Source organism: Thunnus maccoyii, chromosome 5 (genome assembly GCF_910596095.1).
Source record: "Thunnus maccoyii chromosome 5, fThuMac1.1, whole genome shotgun sequence".
NCBI lineage: Eukaryota > Metazoa > Chordata > Actinopteri > Scombriformes > Scombridae > Thunnus > Thunnus maccoyii.
This window is the reverse complement of record NC_056537.1, coordinates 34,497,317-34,525,307: the sequence shown is the minus strand read 5'-3', so window position 1 is coordinate 34,525,307 and position 27,991 is coordinate 34,497,317. Positions and strand designations below refer to the sequence as shown.

Genomic DNA, 27,991 nt, shown 5'->3' with positions numbered 1-27,991 from the left:
TGATTTTTGGAGCCAGAAGTGACCATATTTGGACGAGAGGGTGGAGCTGACCATAGCACTAGCTGCTAGCTTGGTAAGCATGGTGCATTTACTATCTATGGTTAACAGTGATCATGCTAATGCTGATGCTTATTATTGCTAGCGAAAAACAGGCCTAAAACCATTAAAACAAAATGTATTCACTGGAAAAACTGATCATCCGACTCATTGATGGGTCTTTTATTACAACCAAATGCTGAATGAGACTGTTTTTAAGGCAACCACAATGTTACAATTGACTTCAGTGAAGTGAAAACACACTGTGAAATAGCAACAGCTACGCCCATATGCAGTGGTTACGTTATGTAAGCAATGTTGTTGCGTGGTAGCGACTTGTCAATCACAATGTAGCCATACCCTAAAGCATAACCTGCTTTATCATCAAATTTAAATTAAATGGGACCATAATTTACAAAATTAACATCATGCTGTATTGAAGAAGACTTGAAACTAGCGATTGAGACCATAAACTCATTAGGGAACAGTTTACAGAGGTAATAAATCAAGAGAGAAGTAGCGTCATTTTCTCATAGACTTCCATGCAATCAGACTTCTTTTTGCAGCCAGTAGAGTCGCCCCCTGCTGGCCATTAGAGTTAATGCAGGTTTTTTGCACTTCCGCATTGGCTTCATTTTTCAGCCCTGGAGGTTGCTGCTTGGTCCAACCCCCTTTTTTAGGGGCCGAGCCCAAAAGGCAGAGGGCCTAAGGGTGAGGACCTTATTGTTTTTCATGTGTTCAATTATTCAATTATTCGTCTCATCAAGATCTACAAATCATATCCTGACACCCCTGACCTAAATCCAACAGGAAGTCCGCTATAAGCCTTTCAAAATAAGATGAACGAACACTATCTCCTCTGAGGGCGTTAATGGTATCAGCTTCAAACTTTGATAGATGACTTATTACACTGTGCTGAAAAAAAGCTGTTAAAAACTTTGTAATAATTTATTTAATTTAATAACTAATAAGTAATTTTATAAGCCCTCAAAGTTGCAGTGCCACATCACCCTTACAATGTAAAACAATGGGGAGGCATGAACTCTGTGTCAAACAGAGGCTTCTGACATCTAAACTATAAGTCTGACCACTTTCAAACCTGTATCAATTGATTCGCCACAAAATTTCCTACTAAAATATGATTTTGAATGTAAGATTACATGATCAGTGGTCACACAGCTGATTTGTCTTTAGTTGATTTTTTAATTTGGCCTTGAATGTATTGATAGAACTACAGTTCTTCATATAATCAGGTAGGGCATTCCACTGAGTGGTGGCTTTCACACAGAAAGCTGACTGCCCAAATGCAGTGCGATGAAATGGTATGGTACAATCTTGTATAGAGGATATTCTGGAGGATCTAATAGAACTTTCTGAGCGAGTGTACACAAAGTCACATAGTGGAGGAGGGGCCAAACCATTTAAAATTTTATAAACTAGGCACAAATTTGAGAATAATCTAAAACTGTCAAAGCTCAGTAAATTGTATTTCTCCAGTACCCTACAGTGATGGAAATGATTGGCTTTTTGTCCAGAGTTTTTAGAGTATGTTTGTATAAGGACTCAGGAGGTTTTATGGCTGTTTCTCCAGCCTGCCCCCAACATGTGATGCAATAAGACATATGGGAAAGAATCATAGCATGCATAAATATCTTGGCTGTGTCTAAAGAGAGACAGTTTCTAATATGTCTAAAATTTGCTAAGTTATACTTTATGGTTTTAACCGTTTTTTTTAAACATGTTTCTTAAAGTCCAAATTTGGATCCAGTGTCACACCAAGATATTTAAAATCAGTAACTATGTCAACTTTGTTGAGAGAACATCAGCGTTAGGAGGTTGTACCATAGTCTTAGAGAAAAACATACCCTTTGTCTTGTTTACATTAAGACTCAGACATGATTGATCAAGCCAATGTGTGATCCTTTCCAATGCAATAGTTAGCTTTGGAGCAGCTAACTCAGCTGTTTTTGCATGTGTGTGCACAACAGTGTCATCTGCATACATTTGTAGCTCTGCATCATGACATTGTTCAGGGAGATCATTAATATATAGGCTAAATAATAGGGGACCTAACACTGACCCTTGTGGAACACCCATTGTGCACTTAATGTTACTGGACAGTGTGTCACCAACTTTAACACATTGTCTCCTACTAGATAAATATGAAGACATCCATGCCAGTGCTCTAGATGAGAAGTTAAATTTAGAGAGTTTCGATACTAAAACATCATGATTGACTGTGTCGGATGCTTTACGCAGATCTAAAAATACAGCACCAACTACTCCTCTTTTATCAAGTCTTGATTTAATTTGCTCTATTAAGTGCAAGGTAGCAGTTTCGATGGAATGATTTGCTCTAAAGCCAAATTGCATACAATGTAGACCAAAATTGCTTGTATTAAGAAATGTTGTCAGTTGTTCAATGACAACTTTCTCAGCAACCTTTGAGAGTACTGGCAGTATACTTATTGGTGTGTAGTTACTGGCTTCAAGGCGGTCTCCATATTAAAAAATAGGCGTGACAATGGCACATTTCCAGTCATCAGGGAAGGAGCTGTGTTTAAAAGACAAGTTAATTAAATGAGGAATGGGGGGAGTTAAAATATCTTTGTGTGATTTGACAAACATGGTGACGAATTGGAAAGCATCTCTACTTTTGGAGCTTTTTAAGGAGCTGATGATACTATTTACTTGTAATTCATTAGTTTCTACCAGCTCGAAAACCTGGCGTGTAGCATCCATAGGAACAATATCCAGTTTCCTTTTCGTAAATTTTTTTCCCAACTCATTTGCAGACTCAAGAAAAAAATTATTAAAGACAGAAGCAACAATAAGATGATCTTCAACTAACTTTCCCTGTACTTTGAGTTTAAAATCTCCTAAAAATTTTGGGTCCCTCCTTGTGAGATTATCGATGTTTTTCCAGATCAATTTACTGTTGCCTTTTGCCTCATTCAAAATATTGAGATAAAAACAAGATTTAGCATCTCTTAGCTCTTGGATAATTTTGTTCCTTAAACCTTTATAAATCAGCATGTCAGTGTCTCTTCTAGTTTTAATTGCCTTCCTTAGTGCAGCATCTCTAGATTTCATTAGTTTCCACAAATTTTAAATTGACACAGACAGTAAAGTTACTTATTGTCTCTACACACCTAACAGTACACATGTCAATCAAACTTTCAAAATAAAAGCACACCACACTTGTAAGAAATATCCCTCATTTTTAAAAAGCAAAATGATCTGATCCCGACGGGCCAGAATGCGAGGTCCTGACCATTGCTGCTTGCAGCTTTAATTTTTTTTAAATTACTTTATCGATCAAATCAAAGCCGAAAAAACAACAATCAAAATCAAAACAACACAAGAGAATAAATATAACTTGCAATAACAATAACAACAAACAAAAACAACACAAGTCAAAAAGACACTCTCTACCAAATGATATTATTCCAGTCCACCTCTATGTTCAATATGTTGTTTTTGAAGATTTGTTTAAACTTACTTAATGTCTTAAATGTTTTAATTTCTTCACTACAGTTGTTCCATAGATTGGCTCCCTTTGTTGTGATACAATGTCCTCACTAATTGTTTTTTGAACATACATGAAGTCATATTAACTTTCCCACCAACAACCTTTGGATACTGTTTGGTAACTGCTGATTTTTTACTCTGTACATGATTTGAATAGTTTTGGAATCAAACAGGTCCTTAAATTTTAGTGCATTTAATTTGATGAAGAGTGGGTTTGTTGGTTCTCTGTAAGTGGTTTTATTTACGATTCTTATGGCTCTTTTTGGAAGGATAAAAATTGGATCTGTGTTTGTCTTGTATGTGTTCCCCCACACTTCTACACAGTAGGGGTAGGAGTATGAAGGAACAGTACAAGGTGTATAATGATGGTTGATTTAGAAGATCTTTGACTTTATATAATATTGCAGTTGACTTTGATGTTTTTGCTTTATTATAATTTATGTGTGGCTTCCAACATAATTTAATGTCTATTATTACTCCAAGAAATTTGATTTCAGACACTCTTTCGATTTGTACATCATTTATCATGAGTTTCTTGCATGAGGTAGCTTAACGATTCCCAAATACAATAATGAAATGAATAACAGCACTTATATTCAGACTAACTGTTTCATCGCAGTCTCAGATTTAATCTATCCATACAAGTGCAATACCAGTAGTTGCCCAGCAGATGTCGCTATTTTGACTGTATCAAATGCTTCAAAACAGCAAACCATTTTCAATTGTTTCACATTGATTGAATGCTTCAGAAAGCTTAATCAGAATATAAGTGGTCTTGTTGATTTCATTATTGTTATTTTGTTAAACAATGTCAATTAAAGCGGATCACTTTTAAACAGTCTACAGCTCTGTTTTTAAATATGGTGGCAGATTGAGAAGCACTGCCCGTAATGTTTGGGGTTGTCATGCGAGGGGTCGAAACATCTTGCCATGATACTTTTGCTTTGATAGGTCAGTACTGTGTTCAGTAGTCAAGTGTAACATCAATATTATTTAGTCATTTATCTTTTCGTTTTTTGGAGTAACTGGGTAAGTGACATGAACACTGTTGAGGTCCTAAACTGAATTGTGAAAAAAATCTGATTTGAATTGTTCACACTTTTATGAAAAAATCAGTTCCGGGTTTTAACACTGATCTTGACAAAACAAAACAAACTAAAGATGCTAGAAAAGCAACACAGTAAATAAAATAAGCACAGCAGGAACATCAGATAGGTTGGACCACTGTGTTTAACTATATATCTTCAAACGTTACAGTTACGGCTGAAAATGACAACAGAAATAAACAAGTTTGCTGGGTTCACATATCTCCGCAACTAAAATCAACTGCCAGCTATCTACCTGGAAATGACTGTTGTTGTTAGCGTGACGTCAGGGTCTATAGTTCTAATCAATTGCGTAATATTTATGGTGATGAGGCATTTTTCATTTGAGCACAGCTAGGTGTGCTGTCATGCTGATTTGATCATGTTCTAAATGTCTAGTTCACCAATCAGATCACTTGATCGGAACAACCTGTTGGATAATGGGACCTAAAAGGGCTCTAACATGCTGAAAGTTAGTATTGTTTCTGCACAGTGTGTTATAGACTTAATATGGGATCTGTGGTTGAATTTCCAAAATTGGATAAAAATGCACACCTTTGCCGAAAATCATGACTACAGCATAATCACAGCGAAAATGATTAAACAAATAAAACATTAAAGGCCCTTTTAGGTCCCTAGTGAGACACAAGGGTTAAGTTCCCAAATAGCTGTTTAGATAGAGCAAATCACTCATTTGCTTTCAGTTAAATACACAGTATATTGCAGAAGGGATGTCAACAAAAAAATCACAATAATTATTAAATTCACCAGTCAAAAAATGCCAAAATTATTACAAGAATTATGCAAATTAAGCTCCTGAAATCTGCACACTATTCATCTTGATCTTACTTTGTCAGTACATTTATAAGTGTGTGTGTATGTTTGTGTTTCTGCAGACCGTCGTATAGGTATGAAGGCAGAGGAGGCTGGAGCTGTGCTGCTGACTCTGAATCTTCTAAGACACAACGTCAGTCATGCCAGGCGGGCTGCAGCCTGCCTCTGGGTCATCCAAGTCTTCTCCACATCAGGTACCAACACACACATACACTTAATACATACACTCCTATTTACAAATGTCATGAACAGAAAATCAAAAAAAAAATTGTGAAAAAAAATCAATGTTTTTATTGATTTCAATGTATTTTAGGGCAATGAAAAGCTTTACATAACTCTAAACAGTTGGTGATGAAAATTAAAACCAATGTTTCTACCTCTTATCATCTGTCGTTGTCCTAGTTGCTTATATGATACAGATACAGAGAAGGCTGCGTTCAAAGTAGCTGGGAAAATATCTGATACATCACTGGCTTACCATTGTGTGCAGTATGAGTAGTATTCACCCACTAGATGTCAGTGATGTTACAATAATCCAAAAGGCAAATTGGATGTACAGGATTAACCTCCTGATGTGTCTACATTCATCTGACTCTAGTTACTAACCAAATGCACATATGCTGTCCATACTGTACACCTTAACATTTGCATTCTCTATTCTCTAACTGTCCACTTCTCCTCTCTATATACATATTTAACTCTCTCCACTGTCCATCATTGTACATACTGGAAGATATGGCATCACTTGTTTACTTTACTGCACTCATTCAATTCAATTCAATTCAATTCAATTCAATTCAATTCGATTCGATTCAATTCAATTTATATAGCGCCAAATCACAACAAAAGTCATCTCAGGGCACTTTTCACATGGAGCAGGTCTAGACCATACTCTTTAAAAGAGTACTCACCTGTAAATAATACTATATTTTTGCACTTCTGCTTAGATGCTAACTGTATTTCATTGGCTTTGAGCCCATACTCTACAGAATGACAGTTCACAGTATTGTGATTTTAAATCAGTGTTAAATACGGGGTTACCAGGGGAAGCCCTGAAGTGTTAACAACAAAACACAGTAAACAAACTGGCATGTGGGTGTTCAGCCTGGCATAGTATGCCTTAATTTACAAAGAAACACACATATATTAAAAAGGATTTAAGATACATAAAAAGACATGAAATCTGAAAAATGCAAGCATAGGTTATATTACACACTTAGTTTATTCATCAACCATTTATTTTAATTTTTGCTTAATGATGCTGTTTTGACAAAAATGCCTTTCATTATTGATTATTTGACAATCACGTCTTGTCCACTCTGTAAGGCAAGAGCCTGGAAGACGTTCAGATCAGGCAGTTGGTCCCTTACTTGACTGTTGCGCACATGATTATTTTATGGATTGGATATTAACTATCTGTTTTACACTTTTTTTTAATGTATTATGAGCTTTATGAGTGAATGGTTTTGCTATTTTTGTCTTTTTCTGTTTTTGCTCAATTGAGCTCACTAAGAAAAATTCCAAGCAGTCATGTTGATATGGCGATAAAGTATTGAATAAAAAATCCCAAACCCACAATCATACGTAACATGTTTTGGTGTCGTCAAGGTAACTGACATTAGTGCTGTCCTATTCCTATTTAAACCATTTCAAGCCCTTGCAGCCTATCACATTCAATCACTTACCAGATGACCTCAGTTAAGTCCACGAGGGTTGAGGGTTTAGGGCTTAGGGGGAACATTGGGATTGGGTCTAATATGTTTTGCACTGTGGACCAACATCACACTTTGATGTGAGACTGGGCTAGTGGATGGCTAGATAGATAGACGGCAAAAAGTGGACTTAACTATGAGTGTCACGTTTCCAACTGCGAGTCGGGACAGTTTTTTAACAATGGTAACTATGATTGTTGTGGTGTTTACTGTTGCCATAATGACGAAGGTTGCCTAACTTTAAGGAAGTAGTAAGTTTAACCTTCATCACATTTCAAATGATCATTTTAACCAAAACCATGATCTTTCCCTAACTCTAACCAAGTGCTTTTTGTGCCGAAACCTAACCAGACCTTAAGCACAGCACTGTCACACCATAAAACATAATTATTTTTTAACAGTGATTTGTAATGGTTCTGGAGAGCACCGATAGAGGCAGCATATTAGTAAACATTCCTATGGCTCATTCTAAAGTGCATTGTACAATCGACCTATGTGGTCGTTTAATTATGAGGATGTGTTGCCTGTTCATACTGGCTATTAAAAGATCCCCTTCAAATGTGCTTTCAATATAAGTGATGTGGGCCAAAATCCACAGTGTGTCCACAGGGTCATTTAGTGCAAAATGCATTTAAAAGTTGATGTGAAGCTTATATGAGGCTTCAGCAGTTAGTCTTATCATGTGGATATCTGACACATTTACAGTCCTTTTAGCATCAAATTCCTTCGCTCCCTCCCTTGTGTTGCCAAGGACAGTATTTCCCCATTGAGCTGCGGTGAAAGTACAGTAACAAAAGACTAACGTTGAAAGATATCAACTTGATTCAATTCCCTTGAATGAGAAAGTGTGTCCAAACTTTTGACTGGTACTGTATATTCCTTATCACATGATTACCATGCCAGAGGAAATCCTGTAGCTTGTCTAAATGTTACTAATGAAATTAAAGGTTGCTTGGAGTCCAGTGTGCGGGTGCTCTTTGTATTGTAATTTTATGGAAAAAATGTATTACAAAGGAAGGTGGTAGTTGGAAAAAACTAATGTGGAAGAACCTCTGTTGTATACAAACCTCAACAACCACAGACCACAAACTACAACACAGATATGTATAAAGATCCTCTGTATTAGTTCAGATTGATATGATTAATTGATATATTACAGCCATCAACATCAACTATCAACAACTACATGCTAGGATTACTAGGATTTTGAAAACATAAGTGGTAATCTGACCACTGACACAACTGAAACATCCATCTTGACAGTAATGATGATATTGTGGCTTGTTTTGCAGAACTGGACCTCTCTATATATTGTAAGACAGGAGCACTTTGATGGTTATGTAGCACAGAGTTTACTCCATATAAAGCTAGATAATGGTATATCATTATTGTTAGACTTTATGTTTAAAATTTAAAAAAGGGAAAATATCAGAATTTAGTCTTTTTTATGGCATTTAGTGTGGCTGAAGTGGCCAGAACGAAGAGCAGAGGCAAACCCTTTAAGATGAAGTCAGTGTAATTTTAATCTGTCAAATATGAGTCAATTTAAGTGTTTATTTCCACTAACAATGTGTCCAGGGTTACACATGAAGTGGTGAGAGCGATAGAGGCCTGTGTGTGAAATCTGGGCCCAACTGCAGGCACTTTAATGGTTGATGTTTTTATGAGTCCATAAAAGCGGTTCTTCCTGTCCACATAAATAGAGAGGGCACCTCTCCATTCAAACCACACACCAGCTTTATGCCAAACTGATGTTTGAATTTCAGCAGGAAATGACTGCTGAGGCAGGGTGAATAATATTCTTTATCCAAAACTAATCTCAAACCACCTTGTGATTATGTAACAGTAATAAAAAAAAATAATAACTTTCAGTTAAGTAGCAGAAAATGGTTTGCCAAGTGAAAATAAAACCAGAAAACAACAGCATTCGGATAAAACAGCAAAAACAGAACACAACACTGTAATAAATTGCTGTAAAAATACAGCCATTGTTATTTCTAAATATGGTAAAACACTATAAATGTGATGCTTTTTGGAGCCAAAATCAAGAACAGACATTAACAGTTGGCCACTGTAAGATTTGACAGTGTGTGCAGCGTGTGTGTGCAGCGTGTGTGTGCAGCGTGTGTGTGCAGCGCAGCAGAGACAGACAGCAGTCTGTTGACAACAACTAAACTCATTATGTTACTGTAAGTGCAATAAAAGCTTTGCGAGTAAAAAACCGAGAAGAGTAATTTATCACTGTAATCTGTGCAAAAGATGGACAGACTCCAAATGATGAAAAATATTTCTGTGATTTGCGTCACAACAATATATAACGATATATATATATATATATATATATGAAATGATAGACACCTGGCAGGCACAAGAGAGCATTTTCAGGTTGTGTTCTTCAGCAGTTGGAAGTTTGAATTACTGGTATGTAGGGCCCGAGCATGATTATTATTATTATTATTTCCCCACACCATTGCATTTTTGAGGGGCTTAGGGTGCTCAAAAACTCACATAAATTGGCACACAAAATTTCTGTAGTGATTGGGCTTGGTTGTGGCCAGCATGCTCCATAGTGCCCCCAAATGCAGGGGCATTTTGGAACAAAGTTTCTTTGATGTTCATGAAATTCAGTGCTTTCATCATTCCCGAAAGAGTACATATTTTTTCAATTTTTTTTCGCCCAACAGGAAGCCAGCCATTTTGGATTTTGTGCATCATTTTTCATTTTACAAAGACATGTTTGAATCCTTTGGATGCATGAAAACTCACGAAACTTTGCATCTATGTTCAAACTTGTAAATATTTCAGTTAGTATCACAATTGGGTTTGGGTGGTGTTTTTCAGCTCTAGCTTTTCGGTATCAGTGTCCCCTAATTAGCATTTCTGAGGTGCTAGGGGTGCTCGAAAACTCACAAAACTTTGCACATGCATCAGAAGTGGCAATATCTGATATAGGTCTTGAGGATGGGTGTGGCAAAATGGCTCAAGGGCACCTCCTAAAAAATTTCAAGTCATAGCCCCCACTATTAAATTTGATGTAGATTTACAAAATTTGGTTGGCAGATGTGCCATCTCCAGACTTTAAAAAAAGCCTCTTGGAGCCATACCCAAAATCCAACAGGAAGTCAGCCATTTTGAAAAAAACTGTGCATTTTTTTTTTTCGCAAAGTGAAGCCATTGACAGACCTTGTATTTTAGATTTAGATTTAGATTTAACCCGAGTGACTTCAAATTCGGCTGGTTACATCTAAAGATCTTTGTGATGCGGAGTCATCGCCAGTGCCACATACTGCAGGAAATAATATTTTACCCATTCATACAGTGTCTGATAATCTTGACAATTCAGAGTCAACAGACCTCCAATAGTGATACCACAGCTGCTGCTCCCTGGGAGGGCTCACTCATCACTGCTTGCAGCTTTAATTAAACATTATTTTCACTGCTGCTTGCAAGTCTAGTTTAAAGATTATTATAGCTTAGACTGGCCTGGTCTATACCTACACCTTGTTTATCCCACATGCATTTCATAATTTATAATAGCCTACTATCTGAATTTTTCTTCACTTGCAGTGGTGACAGCAGGGGCTTAACTGGCGGAATAATTAATATAATCAATAAAAAAAACCCCGCCCTTTGTGAGGAGTGTATGTGGCTGACAAGAAGTATCGCCAACCAGACCCCACCATGCCCGTCAGAAAGAAAGCCACTGTCACCTCACATATTATTTATTTATTTTTCACAATTGAGGGCACGCCTCTTAACCTTTTACTGTCTAAACTAAATATAAATAAAATTTATAATGAAATGATATGACACATACACATTTTGCACATGTATACTTGAATATACTTGGCAGATTTGAAAGCTTTTGAATAAATGTTCAGTTCCATAAAGCTGTCACTTGTCTCATCCTCTTTTGTGATAGATGTTAAGGGTTATGTGTTTTTGAATGTAAAACTGAGCTGATCTCATCACTGGACCATTAATACTGAAGACGCATTGTTAATTACAGTATATGTCTGCAATTTATAGCTGTTTTTATTAATCTGAATAAGAAGAAAACTTTTCAGTGGTTCACTGTAGCATTTACAGTAACAAACTGTTAATGTAGATTTCAATAGCAACACTGTAAAAAAAGTATTGCTTGCAGGCCTTGCTAAAGTATCAAACTGTAAACCTCACATTCTACAGCAGAACAATGTACAGATACACTGATACTGTAAAAACAAACAAACAAACAAACAAACAAACAAAACAGTAAAATACTGGTAACCACAGCTGCCAGTAGTTTACTGTAACTTTACAGGGAAATTTGTTACAGCAACAGTAAAAATAAAGAACAGATTCACAAAGAGGAACAAAATAGTAATTTAATACAAACAAATGAAGACAAGGCTGAGTATCAAATTGTATGATTAAATGCAGTGGGAAACTATGAGTCAGGCTGCATTCAACTGGACAGCCCTGCATTAAAACAATGCAAGGGGCTATGTTGGTGTGGGCGTGTTTTTGAAGGTGAGACAATGAAATACGATCCAGGAAATCCAGTTGGAGCTACAGAAGTGTTTAATACGTTTAAAGCCACAAGCACATAAGTTGAAGCCTGACAAGATGAATTCTCTCATGATCTTGTGATCTAAAGAATCAAGCTGCCTTGCCAGGTAAGAGAGAAACAGGCAGGCTTCTTATAAAACACCACTAAATTGCTAAACTCTCCCCCCATCTGACAGAGAAACTTCCATCCTAACACAATACTAAGTACTTAGCTAAAGTAGCTAAAGTTTTGTCTGTCCTTAGCAGAACACTTGTTTCAACTAATTCATCAACGATTAGCTCGTCATTCCTCTGTGTTAGAATTAATATTTTCTGTATCTTGTGTTCTCTTACAGTTTCTACAGCTAACCTTATTGGGGAAAACCAGGGGCTGGATGTCATCTACCGCCTCATCCCTCATTATACTACCAAGCATCTGCACGCTATCAAGTATGTACCCAGGATCCCTGCATTCTGCACTAACCATTTACATTTCTCATGATGACACAACCCAGTCTCATGGCAATTTGTGAAATAGTCACAAAATTTAATCTACTGATTCATGTCCCAGACACGAATTTTTGTTTTTTTGCGTGCTACTCAGCACAACTTTCAAACTAATATATTTCAATAGGAAGTACCTTTCGTGCCTGCAGCATGTTTTTACTGGAGTAGGGAGCACAGGAGATGCATAGTTTTTTTCTCAGTTGTTATTAATTTTTAAACTATCACCGCTATATTACTCAACATTTAATCGCAGGATTTTATCCTTGTTTTTATTTCTTTATCAGTCCTGTGCCAGGAAGTATTTCCCTCACTGCCAATTTGAATGATATTCTCAACATTTCTCTATACAAAAACATGAAAGTGTCCTTGGTTAACTTGGCAATACAATGGCTTAGTGTTATGGCCATCGGTTGTAATTATTTCATAGTTTCTGTCTAATTTCTATTGAGCGGACCCCTAAATTGAAGTGAGTTGTTGCTGCCTAATTTCCAAGCAATTTGCTTATTATCACCTAATTACCATGAAATGGTTGAGGTAAATGCTGAGGTAATTTTGTGGTAATTTCAACAAAATTTCAAATAACTTACTTGCTTATTATGTCTACTTACCATGAAAGTTGAGACAAATTTTGAGGTAATTTCAGAGTAATTTCAAAGAAATTACTTGCTAATTATCACCTAATTACCATGAAATTTGAGGTAAATTTTGGGGTAATTTCAAAGAAATTTCAAAAAAGTTGCTAATTACAACCTAATTACCATGAAATTTGTGGACCCGTAAAATGAAGTGTTACCGCACTTTCTCCATGAACATTTTTGACAATGTGATGTCTCACTCCACTGCGACGAGAGTGAGCCAGAGCTCGAGATAGAGCTCTGCAGCGAAGATCTGGCAGTGTGTTGAAGCATCCTGGAAGGAGCCGCTGAAAACAAAGGCATCAGTGGTGGGACTGGTATCCTTTCTGAGAGGGCCACACAGAGACAGGCTGTCCTGATGTGGCCCCCTGGAAGAGGCCCTCGCAGCCCTCCTTCTTCCCAACTTGGCTGGGTGGGCAGCGGTGAGATTGCCACAGCCTCCACTGGTGCAGGACAGAGACACGCTGGAATATTTTGAAAAAAATGTTCCGGCTGGGCGGCCGGCACATGCTGCAGCAAGGAGTGCAGACAAACCTCAACTGAAACGGCAGCGTTACTTTCTCATTAAAGAGTAAAGCCGCAGGCCCACTCACTCACCGTGGAGAGGAGACACTCAGCCTGCTCCACTCCTCTCCGGTTATTTCTGTGAGAAATCTGGAGAGTGACGGATGCACCGACACAAACACTGAAGCTGTGTTGAGACAGCAGACGGTGATGTGTTCACAGACCCCTCTGTCAGCTTGGCCCTTTTGATGCTGGCCCCCCATAGGCCAAACTTCCATTTATGGAAGGTTAGATGGCGGAGAGGGCCAAAGTGGAGTATCATGGCTTCCTGGCTGCTGCCCCCCAGCTGACCACCCATCCTCTGAGGCAGATTTACAAGGAATGGCGTCACAGCTGCGTGTTATCGGAGTGGATGGACAAGACACTGAGACTGGGTTATTCTCTCCAGTTCTGCTGTGTTCCTCCTCTTACTCCCAAGAGGAAATAGATTTACTCTCCGAAGAGATCCAGGACCTTTTATCGAAACAGGCTGTCTCGGTCGTTCCCGTTCACAACAGACAGAAGGGGTTTTACTCTGCATACTTCCTGGTTCCCAAGAAGATGGGAGGTTTCAGACCCATTTTGAATCTCCATATTCTGATCCAATGCATCGCCAGAAAGATGTTCCACATGCTGACCATCCGGAGATTGCTGGAACTGATTCAACCAGGTGACTGATTCACCACCATCAACTTGAAAGATGCATATTTTCATATTGAGGTAGTGCCAAAACACAGGAAGCTCCTGGATTTTGCCTTCCAGGGGATAGCCTACAAGTACAACAGGTTACTGTTCATCTTCTTCCTGGCTCCTCACACATTCAGCAAGTGTGTGGACATGGCGCTGCAACCATGGTATGTGGGTCTTCTTCTACTTAGATGACCTCATTGTCATGGCCAGGTCCAAAGAATGGGCCATTTTCCACACTGCTAGATCGGTGCTACACCTAACTCAGTCAGGCTTTGCCATCAACTGGAAGAAGAGCACCCTCCAGACACGCCAGCACACAGATGCTCGATATGGCCAGGTTGTGGGCTTGCTGCTTTGTGGTGACCATAGTGGTGCTACTCTCAGACCAAACCCCTCCTTTGTTCCTAATAAAGTAAGGAGCTTGTTTAGGTCGAGAACTATTCAGATAGAGGCGTTTTGTCCTCTGCCCCATGGGGACACTAGGGAGGCTAAACTGCACCTTTTGTGCTCAGTATGTGTGTTGGCATGGCCCCCTTTTGGCACACTGAACAGCTGTTCGTGTGCTATGGAGAGGGAGTGGCTGGTAAAGCCCTATCCAAGAAGTGCCTAGCTAGTTGGCTTTGTGAGTGCGTCTCCCACGCCTACAGGCAGGCGAGTAAGGACCCCCCCATTGTGGTCTGAGCGCATTCCATGCACGGTGTGGCAACATCTACAGCCTGGTTCAGTGGGGTGAGTGTCGAGGACATCTGCACAGTGTTATCTTGGTCTACGCCTTGTCCATTGATAAGGTTCTATCTCTTGGACATGACAGGCTTCTTTTCAAGCTCTGTGCTCACAGGTGTGACTCAGGACTTGTGAAAAGGGTGGTGTTTGTGTCAGCTGTGGTTCACCTGACCTCCTCTGGGCAATTTTACACATTGTCCCATAATCCAAGATGACTCGTGAAATGGTGAGTGAAGGGTGTTTGGTATATGTCCTATGACCTATGAGGTTAGGCCATTTTTTTTCATCCAGTTCTGGTCCATGTTAACTGGACTGGGTTAGGCCCCCTACTGCTCCGCTAAGCGGCTTGGATTATAAAGTAGTAGGTGGGTCGCAGCGACTAACCTGTGGCTAGCCGGGCTCAGTGAGGCAGTCTGATGATATGACACGGCAGAGCGTACATTCATCGGGCTCCGCCTACTGTACGCATAGAGTACAGTAGAGGGTGGAGCCTGTGTGAGATAGAGTGAAGGTCACAATATTGTAACCCTGGTTCTATAAGCACAGATGGAGCCCTCTACCAATGGATCCTGCCGCTCCCACGCTGTCAGCTGAAGTGGTTTTGGATGGTGAAATGGCAGTGAGACGCTATTTATATAGGGTGCGGAATGCATGTAATCGGTAGGTGCGTCCTGATTGGCCGGCTATGTACGTACAAATTTCAGTAGGCGATTGCGTGCATATGATTGGAGAGGAGTATTACCCATAGAGTCCAGTAGAGGGCTGCAACTGCTTATAGAAATAGAGTTACAATATCGTAACCTTCGATTTCTTTGTATTAAGGGGTCGCAAACAAAAAAGGGTTGGGAGCCACTGCCCCGGAGGAAGATATTGGTCATACTCAGAGGATGAGTCTTTATGTTTTTGGTGATGGCTGATATCTCCTGATCATCAGTCAAAATTGGATTTCTGTAAAAGAATTGACTTTTGACCTTTTTTGCCTTTATTTAAAGCTGACAATAGAGAAGTGACAAGAAATGGGGGGAGAGAGTGGGAATGACATACAACAAAGGTCTTCAGCTGGAATCAAATCAGGGACATTGCGCTCATGGTAAGCATCTTAATGATGATGCCCACTTTGATGACATAAATACTGAAGTGAATGTTTCTGGCACATTCATTCTCTCATGTTGATAAAGCCTTTTGAATTTATTGATTCTGTGTCCTTTCACCTAATGCCACCCTCAGGACAAACGTTGCATTTCAGTCCCACGGCTGGTAATCCTCAGAGAATAACAAAATTGTCAATTATTTGAGTGTTGAAGTTCATGATTTAAAGGACCAGTGTTGAGAATTTAGTGGCACGGACATGGCAGAAATGGAATATAATATTCGTAAGTATGTTTTAATCAGTGTATAATCCCATGAAACTAGAATTGTTGTGTTTTGGTCACTTTAGGATGAGCCCTTTATATCTACATAGGGAGCTAAATCCTCTTCCACAGAGCCCGCCGTGTTGCATTGCCATGTCTCTACAGTAGCCCTGAACAAACCAACAAACAAATCAAACACTAGCTCTAGAGAGGGCCTTTTGTGTTTTTTGCGAGTTTCACAGCCACTGTAGGTTCTCCTACGCACTTGGAAGGGAAGGAGGAAGGGAAGGGGGTATTCATTTGGTTGCAATCTGCAACCTCACTGCCAGATGCCACTAAATTCTACACACTGGACCTTTAACTTGGAAACAGTTTAACATTTGATTTAAAGTCTGCTTACAAGTTTTTTCCCTTAGAACTTTCAAGCACCTCTCACAGTCTTCCTCAGCAGACCCAGTGGAACATGCCAAGAGCATCAGCAGTATCACCTGCTCAAAAAAAGACAAAAACAGTTTGTGATTGGACTTTGAGTTGAATTTGCAAGTATTTTGTTTGTTCTACCCAACATTTCTGTATCCAACAGGACAATGTCTGTGAGATTGCACTATCTCCACACACAAACTGTATGGCAGCATTACAATTTACAGAGAAACATCATCATTATATCAACATATTCTTGGCACATCATCGTATTTCTCCTGAACTAAAGAGTGATCTTGAGCTGTTACGTAAGCCATAATCCTTCTCCTTTTGGATTGAATATGATCTTCCCATCTGTCTCTGTCAGAACTGATGGCATTTGGCTCAAATAGCCAACATCCTTCAGTATACCCAGTGGAGCATGCCAAATGCACCAGGAGTACCGACCCCTCTGTCTGGCTCAATGCCAGGCATACCAGTCCCTGATCAGCCACTAGTGAACATGAAACTCCCCGGTGGTGACATCACAAATTTATAGCCCTGGGGTGAGATTTCTATATCTTTTACATGCAGAAGCCAGCTGTTAATTGTTCTAACACAATTAGAAGACTCTGGGATTTGCGATTTCAAAGCCAGCTGCTACTTTGGATAATTTGTAAGAATTGGCAGCTGTGAATTCCTGTGATGTAATGAGAGCAACGAGGCAGGAGATATGCTATTTCCCTTAAGTGTGAGAGGCAGTTAGACATGTCTGTCACACTGATTTATCCAATTATAGCTGTAATATGGCGGCTGTTAGATATCCCGGTTGGCTGCCGTCCACACTTTCAAAGCAGCAAAGTCAGTCAGACTGTCCAAAGCTGTACAACTAAATCTATCCATCTATTCTCAACTGTCAGCAGCAGTTAATCCTTCACTTCAGTCTGTTTGACTCTCTTCAGATTGTACCAGGTGTGAGCATTACTGTACCTCACCTGTAGCAGAGGAGATAGTTTGACATACCTGACATTTTTTTTATAGATGAATACATTGTAATTCAAGGATGTGCAAATGCATAATTGTTGTAAGCTATGAATCAAATCCTGAACAATTTAGTTCTAGTTTATATTATTCATATTATTTTCTCCAAAAAAAAACTATTTCCATGTTAATCAGGACAAGTAGAAGACAGCAGTTAGTCAACTCTCTGAGGGGAAATAGACACTGAAACACAGTCCGTCAGTCATGTGGCTGCCTGCCAGCCGCAGTCCAACACCATGTTCAAACATTACTGCATCAAGCAGTAAATCAATTCTTTTATAGCATGTATCTTCACATCTGTCAAATGCTTGGCACCTCTAAAATGAAATGTTGGCTTATTTACCTCAAAAGCAGCGTAGCAGCTTACTAAATACAGCTATCAGACTGTAATTCTGTATGTCCAGATAATAATTCCCACAAGGTTAGCCTGGGTAATGGTTGCTCTTCTTTGAACTGTCTTTATTTTGAGCCATGGATTCATTAATTATATACTGAATTCATTTAACTGATGTGCTAATTTCAGATTAATACACTATATAAAATCCATATCTTGTAAAACATTATGAAAACATTATATTCTCTTTGGGCATGGTGCACTGTGGGATTTGGAGGATTTGGAAGACTCATGGCAAATTAGAATTTTTATTCTTATTCCATTCCTGTTTCTTTCATTTTAGTTCAATTTCAAATGAGATTAACATATTTTGCATTTAACATTAAAACTGTGTGTTGTCCCTTTGAACGTGTGAAAATGACACAGATACTTTTTAAGAGAGTAGTATTTCCCATCCTCAGTAAACTTAGCATGGACTCTAGTGGCTGCTAATGGCCTCAGGGGACCTGACCTCTTGTCACCCTTTGTAACCCCTGTTAGTGAAACCCTGGTTTACTCACTGTTAGTATCACTACACTGGACAGTGTTACATTCTTTATCTCAGTGTGCATGCACGCAAACCACACACACACACACACACACACACACACACACACACACACACACACACACACGCACACACACACACACACACATACACACAGGTCAGATACAGACGTAGAAGCCCTCCACTAAGCAAAGCTGACTGAGTCTTAATTAAAAATCACTTAGTTGTGGATCACTAGGGAGCTGCTTGATGAACTGATTCACTGCCAGACAGCAGTACCAACAGTAACATCAATGGAGCTACTTTTCCCAAAGCACCACCACACAGATCATGTAAGGTTAGCCTTATGAGTTGTTTAGACTTCAGAATGACCCATAAGATCGTAATATGCCGCTTTCCAAAACTGGTACAAATAACTGTTAAAAAATAATGATGTTTTACAGTGTGACAATGCTGTGGTTAAGGTCTGGTTATGTTTATGCACAAAAACCACTTGGTTAGGGTTAGGGAAAGATCATGGTTTGAGTTAAAATGATAACTTAAGATGTGGTTTATACTTCCTTAAAGTTATGCACTTTCATCGTCATGGCAACAGCAAACACCACAACGTTACGGTTGTTAAAAAAATGTCCCAGCCAGTGGTCTCCTGCAGCAAACTCCATTTTTTGACATCTAACTCTCTAATCATCCAACCAACCCACCTCCTCTTAATAAAGCCAAAATCATCTCATCAAGTCACCTTATACTGACATCATCTGAACTGCGTCACTTCCCAGGCCATAATTACTACAGCCACTAGATTGCGTAAATATAATTATAGGTCATTTTTGCCGGCCTGAATTTCAGACATATATTGTCGTTTTTCTTGTGAGGACTGGCTGTTGGATCAGGTATGGGGGAATTTATTGTACTTAGTTAAATGTTTGGTTTAGTATTTGCGTTGTTTGGCTCAGCATTATGGCTTAAGGTGAGAACTATGTTTTGGATGATGAGTGTGTAAACAATGTTAACTGATTCAAGTGACATTATTATATACCAGTTGTTGGTGTAAGGCAATAGACACCCCTGTGAGAAATATGGTTCTGCCTATGCTTAAATTTGATTTGCTTGTTTTCATCTCATTTTCGGGAGAAACTTGTTGGTTACATCGATCTGAATACATCACTTTTTTTAGTCATTCAACACATCTCTGAGTCTGCCCATTATCACCTTCCTTGACACTCTGGCTATGCTTCTTCTCAGTGAGCCCAGGTTTTCTATGTGGTAATCTGATTAAATGCAGATTAATTTAGGAATATGCGCCATATAAACATAGAATCAGTTGCTGTAATGAAGGTCTCAAAACTAGATTTTGACACAGGGCCTTAAGCAGCATCCATGTCAAAGTGCTCATCATGTCAGCTGACATTGTGTTTTTACTAGTGCATATTCATGTAATCACAATTAAAATATATATTAGCAGAAACCGATTTCCCCACAGTGAGCCATCTGGGCTCCTCAGTCTGTGGGACCTACTTGGTCGGTAATCCAACGTCAGCCTTCATTTAAAAACGTTCATATCTTGCCTGAAAGGTAATTCGGGTACCATGAAGGTGTGATGGCAAACAAAGGAGTCATTCATTAAGTAGAGTTTATAAAGCACATCAGTAATTTCATGAAGTATCAGTTTCTAAACACTGGTAAATAATGTTTGATACTTAAAACTTGAAGAAGGGTTTGACTTTTCTTTAATTTTCAGATTATGTACATTGTATTATGTCCAAAAATATACTGTTCATAAAACTGGATGCCTCAAAGCTGTATAACTCTTACACAGGAGCCACAGAAAATACATACATTTGTCTGACTATACGATGAATTCAATTTAGTTGTCATACCAAAACTACTAAAACCACACTCAGTTGCGTGCATCTTCACACTTGTGTCTAATGTACAGTTTGTGTTTGCATATTAAAGTGATGTGTACATTAAAGTGATTGAAAGACTAACCTCTCTTTCTGTTTGTTTTCCAGGGCATCCATTAATGCCTTTGCTGCTCTGCTGTGCACAAGTAAGTTTTTCATGAGCCTCATCATTCACCAGCTGATGGTTTCCATCATACTGGATATACACCATTATCATCACAACCAAACAACAGCACTCAAACCCTATCTCCATGCAATGCTTGCATTTCAGAGACTATTTTCTTGTTTAATGATGTATTTCTTTTATTCCATGGATACGTGGTCATTTGGTGATTGTGTGGCATCTCATTGAGAAACAGTACAGTACGCAGTGCATTGAGGCTTGAATAGGAGAAGCACTCCTTTATGTAAAAGTAAATATGTTTTGGTTCCAAAGGCAGGAGGTAAGTTGTCTTTATAATAGCTGACGTAAACTGCTTAGTCCAGTTAAAGGAAATAAGAATAGCTTTAACAGGAGCAGCTTACAGGTTTTAGAAAGTAGCAATAAAAAGCTACTACTGCTGATGAATTCTTGCACTGCTGCTGGCCCTGGATTTGTCATTTTCATTCCCTCTGGACTTGGAATGACCTACATAAAAGAGATGGCATCCGCCCGAACTCTGATTAATTATCACACTACCATGTCTCCAGTGCTTACTTCCATGTTAACAGCTGCATTACTTACTTATCTCCCATATTATCTCTATTAGATGAACTAACAGACAGTCTGGCTGTTATGCCAAACTTATGTCATACAGAGACCGCATAGACAGAAGAAACGTAATATGTGTTGACCCCTTCTCATTTCAGTCCCCTCAGTTTCTCTGAAAATTGCTTTTTCTAAATTTATTACTGAACACAAACTAGATATAATGGGATTGTGTGAAACTGCTTAAACCTGGTGATTAATTACCCCTAAATGAAACCTCCCCTCTTAATTATGCAAGCTCCCATATTGCTTGAGTAAATAGGAAGGGTGGAGGGGTAGCAGTAATCCACAATTCCTCCTTAAAGCATTCGGCTGGTGAGTCTCTATATTTTTCTCATTTTCAACAAATCTCATGAGCAGAGCCAAACCAACAATGAACTTATCCTACTTACAAGTGTTGTGTGTGTATCCAAAGTCTGATGTGTTATTCCGCTGTGCTGTAGACCTCCGTTGTTGTCCAAAAACTACTAAAAACAATCAAAGAGCCACACCGCTTTGAGTTAGAATCTCCATTTTATCATACAAAGAAGCAAATTCTGCATTCTTTCAACCGCAAAGGAAGAAAAACATTTTGAAAATGTTGTTGTAATATTATGTTTGTTTATATTTCTACATGAGTAAAGAGAGAACATGTTCACCTTCATTGTTAGTAGCTTAACAATAATCCAAAAAAGAAAAAAATGAGTGAATGAAATCAGTATTTCTTTTAGAGAAGAGAAAGACAGCAGCAGAGTGGTGAGGTGACTTTATTGTTGTACTGATAGAATTACAGATGTGGAAATGGACATTATACCAAATATATTATTTCATGTACTTTTGCTGGCGACACTGTACTTGGTTTTATTTGTTTTATTTGCTTATTTTGTTTTTATGATCTGCTTTTTTTGAAGTTGGGTGAAGCACTTTGTAATGTGGGTTTAGAAAAGTGCTCTATAAATAAAGATTATTATTGAGACAACAGGTAAACATGGAGGAAGTGCTAACCTTGTTTTAACAGGGGAAATTAGATATAAGCCTATTTCAGATAAAGGCCTGGTTCCCTCTGCTGTTGAAATAAATAAAAGCTATAGCCACTATTTGAGTATTTATGGTATGTCAAATGTTTTGAGAGCTGATCTCAAACTGGATATCAAAAACTAAGCGACTGACTCAAATGACTTTGGTCTCAGTGAAGAAGAAGAAGAATGTGCAAACCTGGAAATGTTTACAGAGAGAGTTTCAATGATATTCAGGTGATCTGATGATTCAGGGTACAGCACAGAGACTAAAGTGTACTGTGTGGAAGCATTTCAGGATGTTCAGCACAATCTTATAAAACACAGGTTTGAATGCACTATCTGTCTCACTGTAATAACACCTTTACTTGTCTGTCTGTGCCCTGTGAGACAGGATTCTCCACAGCAGAACGTCTGAGCTAAAACATTCTAAATGCCACAGCAAATTGTTTCCCTGTGTAACATTTCCAAATAACACTGTCCCTCAGGTAGCTCCAGACATACATTATAAATAACCTGCTCTTTTCTCATGCATTTTTGCTTTATACACATGGAATGTAAATATAAAGGATGAAATTACAGTATAACCATACAGATGACATAAACCCACTAAAACAGTGTATGATAGTTTACATATTCATTTATGTATAAATTCAGGTCTGTTTATTTCAGAATATTCTTCATGACTCTTAAATACAGTAAATGAAAGTCATGATGAATGATTGTAATTTACACTCATTTAACCATCATCAAAAGATCAATATGACTCAAAATCACTGTCAACTTTCACTGTCATCATCCTGCCATTGACAATTTCAACTCACCTCAACTTTATTTATATAGCACTTTACACACAACATAGTTGATCCAAAGTGCTTTACAGCACATAGAGGGAAACAAAACTAAAAGACAGAAGAGAAAAACACAAAGAGAAAATTAAGAATAAAAACAAACTGAAGGAAATCACAATAATAATAAAGGCACATGGTCAAACAAGGCACACAGACATACAAAGACTTCAGGAACAGTTGAAGGCTAACGTGTAGAAGTGAGTTTTAAGTTGTCTCTTGAAAATCTCAACAGCAGGGGAGAATCACAGCTGGACGGAGAGAGTTCATAATTTTGGGGTGGATATAGAGAAAGCCCTGTCCCCATGACACTTAATTCTGAATCCGTGGACGGACAGGAGTCTTTGGCACAAAAAATCAGTCAAAACAACAACAACTGGAGATATTTGGAGCTCTTTGTTGAGTGGGTCAGTCAGAAATAATGCAAGGAAGAATAGTACAAGCAGACACAGCCACAGTGATGATGATGTTTGATGAAGAGCTGCAGGCGACCAGCACACCTCCAACAGGTAAACTAGTTATTTTACTTTGCCCTGCTGTGTAATGGAAAAACACTCACAGCGTGTCAGCTCCACTCCAGTCAAGGCTCGGCATGACTACTCCTAAAAACAATGAAAAAATACCATAATATTTGTGGAGTGGAGCAGTGAACTCGCATGCTCGGGCTGAAAGTTGAAAAAATGTTGGAGTGTTCAGAGCAGTGCGAAGCTGGTGCTTTTTGTTCACAGGAATTAATTCTATATACATTTACCTCACTATTTGTCGACCACTTTTAACTTGAACATCTGACATTTTAACATGATATATATGACTGAAAATAAAGAAAAGCATAATAAGTCCCCTTTTAGATAATTCCTACATGTTAATGACACTCTCATCAGCTGAACTTTTCATGACTGAATTTAGAACGCTGAAATATGCATACACTTAGTGTGCTCCAAGAATCGATTTTCTTGTCAACCGTTCATCCGGTCGACTTCACTCTTGGCAGGTGTATTGCCGAGGACCCAAGGAAGTGCAGTGTTGAGCGTGAAGTTGTTTGGATGAGTGGTTCTCAAGAAAGTTGCAAGCAGCAATACTGGAGGCTAAGCAATCAGCCTGTTCCAAACAGGTACGTTTAGAATGGGCACTGCACTGGTCTTCTAAAGGCTACATTTTGTCTGGTAATGTGACGCAGAGCAGAACTTGTGTGTTGCAATGTGTAGATCTGTCCTGCAGGGCTCACTGTTCAGTGTTTCCCCTATAATTGTACAGGCCTGGTGGGCCGCCAGGCCAACGAGAACCCCCGCCAGGCCAAAAAAACTTTAATTTTAATTTTAAAATGTCAAAAATAGTGCCAAATATCTATTCATTCAGAAATCAATAGGAGCCTCTGTGCAGCGCTGTCCCAAAACATGAGTCAGCCCCTGTGTGGAAACCGTTGGTGGTGTGCTCTGTTAAGTAATAGAGCAGCGTGTAATGTGTGTGTTTAGGAAGTGTGTGGTTGAGCGAGAGAGTGAGCGGCAGGAAAGTTATGGTGAATATGAGCAGAGCAGAGGAAAAGGTTAGCAGTAAGTTGTCAGTCTGGCAGTAAATGTACAGCATAGGCTGTCAGTAAATACATGCTGCAGCTTCTCAAGACAAAGGAAAGTCTCGTCTGTTATTTCCCCAACTGCTGGAAATGTGAAGGGGATGGAATCTGTTTTTCTTTCTCACACACGCATATTCTCATTGAGTGTGAGACATTCTGAATTGAGGAGATGGTTTTTTTCTGTTTCTGTAGTATTGCAATAGCTCCCATATACATAAACACACAAACATACGTACATACATCACATTTGTTATTCTGTTTTGGTTTCATGTACAGTATATATCATACATACACCTCCCTCTACCATCTCTCTCTCTTTACCCTCTTCAGGATCTTTAAACATCCTTTTTCCTCCAGTCTGGTGAAGCAGTAATTTATTCTCTTTGATTCTCAGCTGCGGACAGACAGTGAAGTATGTGTCTCGGGGCCTGTGGTGCTGTGAAGAGCTCTTGGTTGTTAGCTGTGGTTGTTATCTTGTTAAGTGACAGTGGTCACCGATGTGTGCTGCTCAAAATCTGAGCAAAAAAAAAAGTGTGATTTCAAGGTTTGGGTTGAAATGGGTTGTTTCATAGGTAAGATTAACAACCTGAAGTCTGTTACTGACCCCTAGAGGCTCCATTCTTCATTACACTACACAGTGTAAAGGTGTTTGACTAAATGAGAGGCAATTTTTCAAATCCAACATCTTTGAAGGTATACTATGCAGGATTTGTCGGTTGGTGCTTGTAAACACAACATGCAAAGTTGGCCCTTTCTCCCTGGCTCAGAGACAGAGAGAGTGGTGGTCAAGCAAGCTAGAGAGTGAATGAAGAGAGGGAGTGGTGTTAGAGAGAACAAAGCCATGAATCAGATAAATAAAACATCATTTTCTGATTGTTTTACAGTGGTTACGTTCTAAAGCACAAATAATTCATCCTGTCGGCTGTGGCCTCTCTGCTCTGCGTGTGTGTAGCTCAGCCCCACCCTCGGTCAAGCAGACACACAGACCTGCAGCTCTTTATACATCCATGACACAGAGACAGAGAGCAGAGAGATGGAGACAGCAATGTAACCCAGTCGCCATGCTACACATCCTGACCTCACATCCAGGATGCGGGTATAGCCCCAGCTGTTATTGGCTGGGGGCTACACACCCACTGCCCAAAGGCTGAGGCCCAGAAATGTCCCAAACACAGCAAAATAATAAGAAAATACACGCAGAGGGCAGAGTCTCTGCTATTGACCAACAAAAACCTGGTCTGAAGTCAGTGGCGCAGTGTTTCACTGTTATTTTAAGGGTGCATTATCAAGACAGTAATGTGCGCCTACACAGGCTGGTGCACAACGTGCATGCACTCTGCTTTTTACACACACACGGATGTGCAGCAGTGCACAAACCTGCAAAAGATGACAAATAAAAGGATTACAGTGTGAAAGATTATTTTTGTGTACATCAACATATTTTAAAAAATACATGTCATAATGTTTAGTCATAATATTTATCAGGAATTAACTAATCGCAGTAATGACGGATTAAATTGTCTAATTCTTTGACGAAATCGTGGCAACACAGGTAGGTATTTAAACAGATGGACAACAACGGATCAGACACAAATCGACTTTCCTGCTACATTAATACATGATGACATGAGGAACATATGATTAAACTAAAGAATGAAATAAATGAGGTGAAAACAATGATTAAACTAACAAAGGAAATAAATCTGCACAGCTTCTAGCTGCTGCCAGCAGCAGGATCAGAACCTTGGAGAGCTGATCAAGTCCTGATAACTGTGTTGATGATTCTTCACATGATTAAAATTAATGATTTAATGTTTGAACAATATTTAACAAATATTCTTTAACATTTTTGAGAGTACAGTGATCAGGTTTCCATACTTTCAGAAATTAAAACCCTGCTGATTTTACCTGTTACTCCACGACTGAACAAAACGATTTTAAAGAAATCAAAGCCTTTAAATCTTTTCAAAAAACCAATGAAAATACATTTGCAACAAATGAATGAACAGGATCTTAAACTGGTGGTCTGGGGCCACGGGATTGTGCGCTTTCACTTTGCCCACGAGCAGATCTGTTTCCTCTGCCGAGAAGCGTTCCTTCTTACTACTTGGCAAATACGCCCTCATAAAAGCAACCCGCCAAGGTGCAAGCGCACTTGGCTTTTAAAGGGAATGGGAGATGATTGTCTGATTGGTTTATTGCATGTTACGCCCAAAACACACCCATGATTAATTAGGAGACTATGGACAACCCCTTTGAACCATGCGCCTGGCGCAATCGACCATTTTTCCGCCGTTAAAATGGCAAAAGTGGCTTTGGACACACCTTAAATGCACTTGCGCCATGTGCTTCAGATGGTGTGCTTTAGATCGTTAAAATAGGGCCCTAGGAGTTTTTGATCTTGATCATGTCACATCCAGGATGTGATTTCATTGCATTCTGGACAGTATAGTTATACATCTTTTCAAAGCAACATTTGACATATCATTACAGGAAAAGCACAGGTGGAACTAGAAACACTGATATCTTGGTTCCGTTTAGGTATCCACTCCTGTATCATTTATGTCCACCTGGGCTTCTCTTGCTATATCAAATCAAAAGGTCTGCTTAGTTCATATATGAAAGGGTTATTGTAGGTTATATGAACACTTAAAAGTTGTTTCTTTGAAAGGACAACTTCTCCCATGATTGTATTGAAGCACAAGGACCTGAAAGTGTAACTTTGCAGATACTGTATATTCTTACTGTCAACAAATCCCATTAAAAGAATCAAACCAATAATGTGTTAGTCCGTCTCTCAATACCCTCTGACACTCAGCCCCAAGCCCATTGGTTCTTATTGAAGATATAAAGCTTTAAAAAAGACTCACAAATATATATTCATCATTTATTTTTTAGGCTCAGTAATTTCCTAAAACAACTTGTCAATGTAGTTTTTCACAAATGTTACTCAAACAGGAGAAAATATTGCAGTTGTTGCGCTATTTTCAGCAGTGGATTAATACACACATTTGATGCTTTAGTGAGTATTTCTGGCAGTAGGACAGTGTGTATGGAATTGAGAGAAAATAATCTATGGTGTGTGTGTTCATGGTGATGAAGGAACATGTCACCCAGTGCAACAGTGTGGCTCATTGATGTGTTTTAATAGTTTTTGGACAACAACAGAGCTCTACGGCACAGAGGAATAAGATATATCAGGCTTTGATACACACACACTGCTTGTTAGATCAGTTCATTGTTGGTTTGGCTCTGTACATGAGATTTGTTTAGAGTTAGAAACTATGGAAAATAACCAAATGTATGCTTTAAACACAGCCATTTATTTATTCTTTCCAGTCAGAGTCCTTGATGCATGTGCACACACTGTATGCACCTGAACTGCAACCTTGTTTCTATTAATATAAGTGAGTAGACATGAGTTCTT

At 38.9% G+C, this 27,991-nt stretch overlaps 1 protein-coding gene across 1 annotated transcript in view; it reads left to right on the top strand.

Annotated features, from left to right (window-relative positions):
- LOC121897583 (cytosolic carboxypeptidase 4) overlaps positions 1–27,991 on the top strand; it is a 168,968-nt gene that overhangs the window by 25,983 nt on the left and 114,994 nt on the right. The window contains exons 4-6 of the mRNA XM_042412155.1: positions 5,549–5,680; positions 12,085–12,178; positions 20,512–20,549. Of these exons, the coding sequence (XP_042268089.1) occupies positions 5,549–5,680; positions 12,085–12,178; positions 20,512–20,549 (264 nt within the window). The remainder of the gene's footprint in view (positions 1–5,548; positions 5,681–12,084; positions 12,179–20,511; positions 20,550–27,991) is intronic.